The sequence below is a fragment of the Juglans regia genome, chromosome 7, assembly GCF_001411555.2.
Source record: "Juglans regia cultivar Chandler chromosome 7, Walnut 2.0, whole genome shotgun sequence".
In the NCBI taxonomy this organism is placed as follows: Eukaryota; Viridiplantae; Streptophyta; class Magnoliopsida; order Fagales; family Juglandaceae; genus Juglans; species Juglans regia.
In genome coordinates, this window is record NC_049907.1 from 35,798,156 (window position 1) to 35,810,213 (window position 12,058).

Sequence of the window (12,058 nt, forward strand, 5' to 3'; positions counted from 1 at the left end):
AAGCATATTGTTAAGAGGTAGTCTATGAGTCTTGGCTGTCCACTTTGGACCATCCGGACCAACAAATAGATTGCACAGTGCAGTCTTTGTTAGAGCCCCCATGCCCTTATATGGATATAAAGGTTTTTCCACCTCAGGTAGATCAAATAAGTCTTTTAAAACAGTAGAGGAAACATCAATTTGAGTTTCCCGAACAATAGACGTAATGCTATGCTCATCCAAGTTGAAGTGAACAATGTTCGAATAGAACTCGCAGACAACTTCAACACAAAGAGTGGGAGATGCATGTGTGAGTTTCTCCCAACCTCTTTCAATAAATATTCTTTGGATGAGTTGAAAGTCATCCGAAGGAAAATCATTTATACTTACCTCCTTCCCTCTCACCCAACACTGGCCTTTTAGAAAAAGTAGTGCGATAGGCATTTTCAGAATCACTTGAAGTAAATTGATCAGTAGTGGCTCCAGTAGGTGCAGGCACGGGTGGACGAGAATGAGTTGAGGTTTCTCCTGACTAATGTGGATCTGCCATAGGTTCATCCTTACTTGAGGAGGTGAAGCTCTTAGTTGGCACTAGGGGTGTGAGCTTCTATCGCTTAGCACGTTCATTGAATCTCATCTGAAGGATAAAATCAACAAAGTAAAAAAATAGCTCTAAATAGAGACTCTAGGTTGATTCGGAAATTTTCACAAACACGTGGTGTGCACCTGTGAAAATCTGAAAACAACAAGCTTGGAATCTCATACACAACATTCCTCAATACATGTAAAGAATACTCTCAAATGAGTAATCAGAGTAACAAAGAGGTAGATCAATAAAAAAATAATCCCAAACTACACAAATCCAAACTTCACAACCCAATCTCCACAAATAAATGTAGAACCATAGTTTTAGAGAGATAGAAGGATTCTGATTTTAGATAAAAAGCTAACCTTGATGCCGAAATGAGTGTACTGGGTCAAGAGGCAGGAAATTGCTAAGATGAGATGCCGAATTTCTAGGTTTGTCAGAGAAGTAAGGTAGATGTCGTGGATGAGTATGGTTTCGACGAAGAGACCTATGCCGTGAGTGAATATGCATATGACTGCTAGGTTAAATATCTTAGTCGCTTTAAGTGACTTGTTGCCGAGCACATGCTTTTTAAGTCACAAAGAAAAAAAATGTTAAGACTCCAAGTAAACAACACGTAGTCCCCTGATGTAGACCAGTACCAAAAACTTATCCAATAGAAAATATTTTATTTTTATTTTTTTAATTTTAAAAAAAATACACCAGAACAAAATAAACACAAAATATATATATAAAAAATGACGTATTTATATATATATATATATATTTAAAAAGAATGAATAATGAGATAAGTAACATGCTTAATACTACTCATAGTTTAACCACAGTGTGTTCCAAAAGAAAACTGATCATTTGCACACACTCATTTGCAACAATCACGCATGAATGTTCACTCCTCATAAGATCATTAATTTCAAAGTTCATGTGAGTGTGTGAGTGAGTAACCTTATATCATAGCACTTTTATAACTTATTTCTTCAATATATTTTTTAGCCCTTTATTTATGAGTGTTTTATTTCTTATAGATGCTCACAAGAGTTTGTTATTCACCCTAAAAGTCAGACTTTATGCTAAGCCCTAGATACATGAGCAGTCCCTCCAAACACTAGTTTGCACAACCCCCTTTTTGTGTTCATGTTTATTGCTCATCTTTTTCCATAATGTTTAGAGCAATGATTCTTTCTATAAGAACTTTAAGGTGGTAGATCTGTATAGGGTGTTTGTCTTTTTCAGCAATGATTTAACACCGACTTTTCCTATATGGATCAACTCTTAGTGTTTGGCAAGAGAAGAGCTTTTTATTAATATATTAGGTTCAACTAGTATTAGTCAATTCAGGGCATGAATTCCCTCTTTTACGAGCATCTTAATATCCAATGTATACTTTGATTATAATATGCATACCTACAAGTTTCTCACAGTACTTTGTAAATGAACTTTGTCAATATGACTCATAAGATTAGTATACATAGAGTGTACTACACAAAGAAGAATAATACATAAGTTCAGAAATTTTTAAAGGAATACCACTCATGTTCAGAGTTTGAGTTATCAACCATGTACTTTAAGAAATAAGAATAACCAAAAAAAGTTTTTATTAATTTTTTAAAAACTATTTTCTTATGAGAAAACAATATATATATATATATATATATAAACACAAATCCTAAACTAATACGATAAGATGTTACTTACTTGACATCACATACACCAATGGCTTTCCTTAAGAACTCAAACCTTAGACTATCTAAAGGTTTAGTAAATAAGTCAGCCAATTGATGTTCAGTAGGCACATGTTCTAAGGATACTATTTTAGACTCAACTAAGTCTCTAATAAAATGATGTCTAATATCAATGTGCTTAGTTCTAGAGTGCTGGATAGGATTTTTTGAAATATTTATAGTGCTAGAGTTATCACAATAGATTGTCATAGTATCTTGAGAAAAACCATAGTCATCAAACATCTTTTTCATCCATAAAAGCTGTGTACAGCAACTCCCTGCAGCTATATATTTGACTTCAGTAGTGGATAAAGAAATTGAATTTTGCTTTTTACTCATCCAAGTAACAAGGTTCCCACCTACATAAAAGCATCCACCCGTAGTACTCTTCCTATCATCAGTATTCCCAGTCCAATCAGCATCCGAATAACCAACAAGTGTTAGATTAGTGTCTTTTGAATACCATATCCCATAATCAACAGTAGCATTAAGATATTTTATGATTCTTTTCACTGCTGTAAGGTGAGATTCTTTTGGATTAGCTTGAAATCTAGCACACACACCAACACTAAAAGCTATGTCGGGTCTACTTGCTATGATATATAAAAGACTTCTTATCATGCTTCAAGTGTGGGATCAATATTTTTACATGTAGAATCATTGCTGATTTTTATTGAAGTGCTCATAGGCGTGCGAGCATTGCTTTTTCCTTCCATTTCAAACTTCTTAACAAGATCTCTTGCATACTTCGATTGTGAGATAAAAATTCATTCTTTACTTTGTTTTACTTGAATGCCCAAGAAAAAATTCAACTCACCAATCATGCTCATCTTAAACTCAGATTTCATTTCATTTGCAAAATCATGTGCAAGAGACTCTAGTGTTGCTCCAAAGACAATATGATCAACATAAATTTGAGCAATTAAGAGTTGTTTACCTGATCTTTTTATGAAAAGTGTCCTATCAGCTTGTCCTCTAATCAAAATATGCTCAAGTAAGTAAACTGCTAACCTTTCATACCAAGCACGAGGAGCTTGTTTCAATCCATAAAGGGCCTTTTTTAAACTGTACACATAATCAAGATAAATATGATTAGTAAACCCTTTAGGTTGTTTGACATATACCTCTTCATGTAATAGTCCATTTAGAAATGCACTTTTGACATCCATTTGATATAATTTGAAGTCTAGATGACATGCAAGTGTAAGTAGAATGCGAACAGATTCCAAACGAGCCAAAAGGGCAAATGTTTCATCAAAATCAATTCCTTCCACTTGTGTGTAACCTTGTGCAACCAGCCTTGCTTTATTCCTCACAATGGTGCCATGTTCATCAGATTTGTTCTTGAAAATCCATTTAGTCCCTATAACATTGCAAGTTTTTGGTCTAGAAACTAACTCTCATACATCATTTCTAGTAAATTGATGAAGTTCTTCATGCATTGCATTGACCCAACTTTCATCATTCAATGCTTCCTCAACTTTCTCGGGTTCAACCTGTGACAAATAATACACAAAAGAAACTTCATTTAGTACTCTTTTTCTAAGTCTCATACCTCCATCTAGATCACCAAGAATATTCTCTTTTGGATGATTTTGAGTAATTCTAGAAGAAGGTTCTTTTTCTGGTGAGGTTTGTGGTGTTTTTTCTATATAATCTTCTGCATCCTGCTCTTGAGGGTCTTCTTCAACAGCTTGTACCAATTCCTTCATATTTTCAAGTTCCTGTATTGTGGTTTCAGGTGAAATATCATCTATAATGACATTAATTGATTCCATAACAGTTTTTGTCCGTAAGTTGTAAACTCTATAAGCTTTACTATTTGAAGAATATCCTAGAAACACTCCTTCATCACTTTTGCTTTCAAATTTATGAGTGTTTTGTCGATCTCTCAAGATATAACATGTGCTTCCAAAAACTCTAAAATACTTTACCATGGGCTTTTTATTTTTCTACAAACCATAAGGTGTATATTTGGTGCCTAGTCTTAGAACCACTCGATTCAGAATGTGATTTGCTATAATTACAGCTTCTCCCCAGAAGTATAATGCCATCTTCTTGTTGCTTAACAATTAACATGATTCGGGCCATCTCTTGAATTGCTCTATTTTTCCTTACGCCACTCCATTTTGTTGTGGAGTAATGGGTGCAGAAAATTCTTGATGTATACCCTGTTCATCACAAAAATTAGTGAAATTAGTATTTTCAAACTCTCTACCATGATCACTACGTATTCTAGAGATAGAAACTTCCCTTTCAATTTGTAGTTTCTTGAATAGCTTTTTGGCAAGATCAAAAGCTTCAAATTTTTCTCTCAATAAAATGGTCCATGTAAATCTTGAGAAGTCATCCACAATCACCATGATATCTTTCTTTCCACCAAGACTCTCAGTTTGTGTTGGACCCATCAAGTCCATATGTAGTAGCTCAAGTGGCCGAGAGGTAAGTATGTGAGTAGTTTTCTGATGTTGAGCTCTAGTTTGCTTTCCTTCTTGACATGCTCCACTCACTATTTTCTTGGCTTTGATGGCTTTGGGTAGTCCATTTACAACTTTTCTTTTTGAGATTTTAGATAGATCTCTAAAATTAATGTGTCCAAGACGTTGATGCCATAATTTAGTTTCATCAAGTAAGGTTCTATGACACTTCAACTTTGAACTTGAAGAGACTCCATAGCAATTATCTGAGGTTCTAGTACCCTTCACAATCCACTTTCCAGCTTGATTATATACATTACACTCATCTTTTGAGAACTGCACAGAAAGATTATCATCACAAAACTGACTAATGCTGAGTAAATTGGCTTTAAGACCATTAACAAATAAGACATTATGTAGAACAGGTAAACAGGATATTTCAATACTCTCTTTCCCTTCTACAACAACTTTGCTCCCATCTCTAAAGGTCACTGTGCCTCCAGCAGTTTGTTCAACCTTCTTGAATAATGATTTATCTCCAGACATGTGTCTTGAACAAGCACTGTCTAGGTACCATAGGCAGTCTTCCATTGATCTAAGTGTTGTGTGAGCAACAAGGCACATGGCATTTTCTTTAATCACCCATTTTATGACTTGTTCTTTTCATTCTTATTGCTTTGAATGCTCTTATTTTTGAAGCAAAAATTAGATAATTCACCGAACTTAATACTTAAGAAGTTTATATGTTGATTTATCCCATCAACTTGATCTTCTAGACTCTTCCCTCTCCCTTTCGAATTTCTTTTATTTTTCGTTTTCTGTACTTGATAAAAGTTAAAACAGTGTGGTCTTATATGACCAATAACTCCACAATTATGACAAGTAGGAATAAATTGATCATCATATTTACCTTTCATCATTCTCATGACTGATTTATCATGCAGATTTGCTAAATATACTAGTAGGTAAATGATGATTTTGAACATTTTTATCTTGACTTCCTTTAACAAAAACTATACCTTTAGAGCTAGTTGCAGCGGATGATGAGGCTAGTTTTTCTTTCCTTTTTGAAGTTGTATATCCTAGGCCAGTTCTGTCATTACTTACCTTATGAAAACTCAACATCTCTTCTAATTTCTGTGTTGCTGATTTTTGTTTGCTCTCTTGAAAATTTTCAACTTTTTTTTTTCCAGTGCATCCTTTTGATCATTTAATTTAGATATCTCAACATCAACAATTTTTAGTGCCTCCAAGAGATTATTTTTCTCATTCTCCACAGTAGCAAGTCTATTGTACAGCTTCTTGTTGAGTTTCTTCAATTTGACTACTTTTTCACATACATCATTATATGTTTCTTGTATGCTCAAATCCTAATTAGCTTCGACAAGTGCTACATCCGAATCACTAAAAACACTTTCACTTCCAGATTTTGCTAGTTCAACCTCAGTAAAATCCTTCACAATAGTGGAAAAAGTCATAAAAGGTTTTTCATTATCAGATAATGAATTTTCAGACTCAGAACTATCACTCAGTGTGACATTCAATGCTTTTCCTTTACTTTTTTTGAAATTTGGGCATTCAATTTTTATATGACCATACCCCGAACATTCATGACACTTCACTTTGTCTTTTTTTTTTTTCCAATTTTTTTTTTATTCCAATTTTCAGATTCATTTTTCTTACCAGAAAATTCTTTTCCTCATTTTAGTTTACTACTATCATTTTTATTAAACATGAATTTTCTAAACTTCCTTGCAATGAGGACTATTTCCTCATTATTTAGACTTTCTTCATCAGAAGAATCCTCATAATTTTCTTTTATAGTTTTTAAGGCAATAGACTTACATTTTCTTGCTTGAGGAAGTGAAGACTCATATGTTTCTAATGACCCGACCAGCTCTTCTACCTTTATTACATCCAAATCTTTACTTTCTTCAATAGCAGTGACTTTAGGCTGAGATCTTCCAGGTAAGGACCTCAGAATCTTCCTCACAATTCTTGAATCTTCAACTTTTTCTCCGAGATTAAACCTGGAATTAACAATGTCATTAAATTTAGCATAAAAATCATACAAACTTTCATCTTCCAGCATCTTAATCTCTTCAAACTTAGATGTTAACAATTATAGTTTTGAATTTTTCACAGTTTTTGTTCCTTCATGCGTAACCTCCAGAATATCCCATGCTATTTTAGCAACCTCACACATGGATATCCTCTTAAATTTTCCAGAAGATACAACCATGAATATAGCATTCAGTCCCTTGCTATTCCAATTACAGTTGCTGATTTCATCTTTTGTCCAACCGTCAATACTTGTTGTTGGTTTAGTCCATCATTCTTCAACGGAATGCCACACTCGTTCATTTAATGATTTGAGGAAAGCTCGCATGCGTACTTTCTAATATGCATAATTTTCACCATTGAAGTGCGGTGGGGCAGTCAAGGATGACATATTGTAGGGGCACGAATCACGCTCAAATGAATGAACCACGCTCTGATACCAATTGAAATTACCCAAATGCCCCTGTAATTTGAATAAATCACCTAACAATTTACTTGAACAAATTGGTTAGAGCTCAATAGAAAGATTGTTGAAATAAATCAAATACTTTGTTCAACACAATGATTGGTTTTGAAGGGAAACCCTTTAAAGAACTCTTTAAAGGTAAAACCCTACGGGACTGCCAAACCCAAGAAAATCAATTTTATTATTTGAAAATCAAGTACAAGTATTCATCAATTACAAAACTTTTACAACTTGACTCTCTTACTTGTCAAGACAAACGACCCGTTTGTCTTCTACTGCAGTAGCAGCCAGAACCTCTGATGATTTTCAAATATTGCATTTCCTTCTAGAACTCTAGGGGCTGAAGTCCAATCACTTGATCCGCTACACTTGGAGCACGATCACATTTAAAGAGAGATGGAAAACCAAGTAACTTCATAAATACACGAAAATATATCTCAATAATCCTTAATCCAACTCCTTACAGAGTCATGAAAATGAATTCCTTTAAATATTAAATCTGGAAAGAGTCCCAGTTGAAGTAGGATTCTGCTGACACGTAGATTCAATCGCGAGTACGTTTCCTAACAGATTGCTAACGTTTCACGATAATTCTTCTTTGTAGTTACTGATTTGCATTCGACTTCTGTTCTGGATAATTGCAGATCTTTTTTGAATTCGAATTTCACATTACTGACTTATCTAATCAACCTTAAAGACTTCTAGATAAACTCAATGTTGTTCAAGATAAAGTCAATAATTGTTTTACATTCGTTCAAATTCAAACTTATAATGACAAGATAAACTTTATCATTTAGTCATCTAATCCTAGCCAACTTTAACGTTTACATTGATGAAAAAATCTCTCAAATTTTAGAAAATTATAGGTTGGAAAGCATAGACCCGAGCTTGTGATTTGTTTAAAAGGGTGCAAGTCTTGGACACAGAATAACTAGATCGATCCAATGACTTTTGCTTTGCTTTCAAACAGCCATGCTTTTGTATAAAGAATTATAAACTAATACCCATTATTCATTTTATTGGAATTCAGACGTTACTACAGACTCAATATATAATAGGTAGTCTCAACCATCTGGAAATACCATGATCAACACTTTTGTCTCATAATAATATGAAACCAAGACTGAACAAAAGAGAAACCAACTCGACAATTCTCACTTAACATACTTAGCAAACCACTCCAACAGGTTCTGATGGGCCTCCTCAGCAGGCTTCACAGCTGCCTCGTCTTCTACGTCATATCTAACCGTCCAACCATGTGCAACTTTCGGGAATATCTTAACATAGCCATCCACCTGATAATAATCAGAATGATTAGATTAAGGCGAGGCAAAAGATTCATGCAAGCAACTTCAGGTTTTTGGCGTAAGGCTTTGTCAACAAGTCTCACACACCAAAGTATTTGACAAGTAGAAGAAAGTTGTAACCCTAAAGCTTAAAAGCAACTTTAGAATGCAAACAATTCTAACTCATTAATTCAAAAAGTATATCCCAGTGCGGAAGAAATCAACAGATATGTCATGAACTATAGCAAGCGCCTAAAAGAAAGCAGGGCACAGAACAATCTAAACACATGAAATTGAGGCTACATCCTACAGCAACCGTGACTATATTCCAAAATGATAACAAAATTAGATACAAAACTTGGTTCTTTTCTTTTGTTTACTCAAGAATGTTGTTGTCAAGGAAAAAAAAAAGCCTTGAACTTGGGAAAAAAGCATATAAATTATAGTAACAGGTAAACACTGTAAATCTGTATAGAGAATGAACAACCACAAAGAGAAAATACCAAATGATGTGATCTTCCTACCTCAGATCTGGCAGTTAAGACCTCCTCAAACTGTTTCAGCAGTTCAGGTGGAGAAATGTTATCAATCTCTGCTCCTAGTATTGCAATAGGAGCCTTAACCCCTGCAATTAATTCCAAACATTGACCATTAAACTATGAAACAAGCAATTTTATTTTTCAAAATAATGCCCCCTCTCACTCTTTTGCCATTCCTTGCACTAGTGCCCATCCAGATTCATGTGCGATTAGATAAAGTTAGCCATGATTCGTTTGCAAGCAATTTCAGAGTGGAATAACACAAATGTATAAGAAATGACTATCTAGAATCTAGGCCAATAGCTTGTATATTGCCATGACAATAGCAAATAAACACCCCTTGAACTCATTTTCAGAGTATTAGAAGTGCTAGAATTTATTTCCCAAGGGTGTATCAAAAGACAGTTTAAGTTCTGAAATTGCAGATTTATGATCTAGTGAACAAACACATACTTCTTGAATATTTGAGCACTAGAATTCATACCCTTGATATCATCGACAGTGACAAGTGAAGGATGTAATAGCACAGCAGCTTGGATAAGCTCAGCCTTTGCAAGTTCAACCACAACCTTAGCTGACAAAATGCAAAATTCAAATATCAGTCTCTTTTCAAAGCAGTAAGAAGATAGCAATTTAAAATATAAAACCTAAAATCAAACTAGTTTCCAGTTGAAAAAAAATTCAATTTTCTAGAATGAACTGAAGGGGGGAGGGGGGGAAGCGTGGGGGGAAAGTCTACAAAACTATGACTATACACTACCCAAAAAAGAATAGCAAAAGCAAACAAATAATAACTAATGGAGAAAAACTCACCTCCCCAGCAAAAGCCCGCAGCCCCAACTGCAGAAAAACCTTTACTTTTTACAGCTTCAAGTACTGGCTTTGCCGCTTCAAATCCCTTATCCTTTAGAAATTATAACAGAGCTTCAGAAACTAATTGCATATGATGGAAAATTTATCAGGGTCACCAATATTAACCATTATCATAAAAGGTGGATGCAGCCAGGTATTTTAAGAATTTATGAAATATGAACCATATGTTCCTTTCAGCAATAACAATAAAGAAGTTGTGCAGTGGAATCCACACATTTCTTCAGGCAGCCAATCTGTAAAACTCCCAAACTCCCGATTGAGGCCCTCAGAATTTAATCCAAAATGTTAATGCAGCAGTACATTCAATTTTCACAAAAGGAATCTCTACAGTCTACACCAAAAAGTTATAAACAATTGCCAGATAAGGATTACAATCTAGAACCTACCGTTCCATGATCCTTAATCCAAACTGGTATAGGTCTATGCGTATTTTCAGGCACATAGGGATCTCCATGAAAAAAGTCAGGAACCACCACAAAAAATCCAGTAGCTGCAACCTTGTCTGCAAGCTTCCTTTAATAGACAAAGCAGCTGAACATTATTTTTCAGAAGCAAAGAGTACACACAAATTTACAAAGTTGATAGTGCTGCGAACACGTAGATAACACTATGGCTTTGAATGAGAACATTTTTATCTTCACACTTAAAAAATGAAAGAACTGCGAAATACATTGAAGTGCCCACTATTTGACTAAAATAAGCCAGGGAAGTTTGGATCGATAGCTCAGATTGAGGAAAAAGAATGTCATCTTAACTAAAAGTCATGGTTTAAAAGGAATTTCGTCTTGCAGAAAGACAGCTAAAAATAACTTTAAGCCACACAAGCCTACACCCAAACAGACCAAAGAGGTACGAGAATCAGCCATACCTCAAGTTTGGAGCTTCATAGCCTGCAGGACAAATCAAACATCTAAAAGGTCAAAGACCGATGGCGGTAAAAAATTAACATAGCCAAAAATTTTGTAGCGGGTAACAATGGACATTCATACATAAATAATTTGTTCAACAAGATTCAACCGCTCCCTTAAATTTATTTTTCGATATCCCAGTCAAGTTTAGCAAAGAAACATAAATAATAAACAACTGCAGAAGAATGGTGCAAACATTTGTGAAAATGGCTAACTGCTAGAAAAAACACCAATCATTAATACCAGTTTTTGTTAAGAGTATGCAAGTATCAAATTATAGAAGACAAAGTTACGTGGTTCGGCCGCAAGAATCTACATCTACTGATGTCTTGATAAGACTAGCAATCAAATTCAAGATTAAATTGATTTTTTTCGCAGAATTTTTTTTCGATAAAATCTAGTTCTCTAGATCAGAAAAATTCCAAGGACAACGAATTTCCCATTATAATCGAAGGTGCTAACGAACTTTCTCGACATTCATACATATAACCCAAAATAGAAAAAAACAACGAATAAATTCTACAACCATTTCACCCACCAATCAACTTAAACCCCAAAATCCGAAAGAAAGCACTTCACAATCCAAAAATCAACCCCAACTACCCAGATCATGGTTTAAAGTGAGAATAGAGCACCAAACAAAAGTACGAAAAAAAACTGTTGAAGAGATGTGTACGTACCAAAGACGTCAGAGATAAGAAGGACGGCAAGCTTGGAGTTGGGGGAGCCAGAGATGTAGCTGCTAAGGCCACCGAGCTGTTCAACATGGCCAGTTCCGGCGCTTGGATTTAGGGTAGGTGGGTTGGAGCAGCACTGAGGGCCGGACATTCTCTTCCTTTGACCAGTCGATGGAACACAAACTTAACACTCTTCTGTCTTCTGGAGTACACACCGTTTCTGGTTAAACAATTTATAGAAAGTCGTTCTTTTTTCTTTTTCACTCTTTTATTTTTATTTTGAGTAATATTATATATAATTATGAAATATATAAAATATTATACAATCTTTTATAAAATAATAAAATTTATTATTAAAAAATTATATATTTTTTTTATATAAATTATTTATTTATTATTTAAATAATTATACAATATTATTTACGGACTCTAATTATCATTTATCTTTTATTTTAAACGGCAGAAAAGTTGTGGTTTGGCCGCTCCGCAAGAATGTTTGGACCCCTCCGCAAGAAAAGTTGCGTCATCTGTGACGCCTACTT

The 12,058-nt window shown here is 34.5% G+C and overlaps 1 protein-coding gene across 1 annotated transcript; it reads right to left on the minus strand.

Annotated features, from left to right (window-relative positions):
- Positions 1-8,214: 8,214 nt before the first annotated feature.
- On the minus strand, positions 8,215-11,733 carry LOC108995000 (endo-1,3;1,4-beta-D-glucanase). Its single transcript, XM_018970457.2, has 7 exons — positions 11,520-11,733; positions 10,800-10,821; positions 10,318-10,444; positions 9,872-9,962; positions 9,543-9,632; positions 9,044-9,144; positions 8,215-8,528 (listed from the first exon to the last, which is right to left on the minus strand). Exons 1-7 carry the CDS (start codon positions 11,665-11,667, stop codon positions 8,388-8,390), a joined length of 720 nt encoding a protein of 239 aa, XP_018826002.1. The 5' UTR covers positions 11,668-11,733; the 3' UTR covers positions 8,215-8,387.
- Positions 11,734-12,058: the final 325 nt, after the last annotated feature.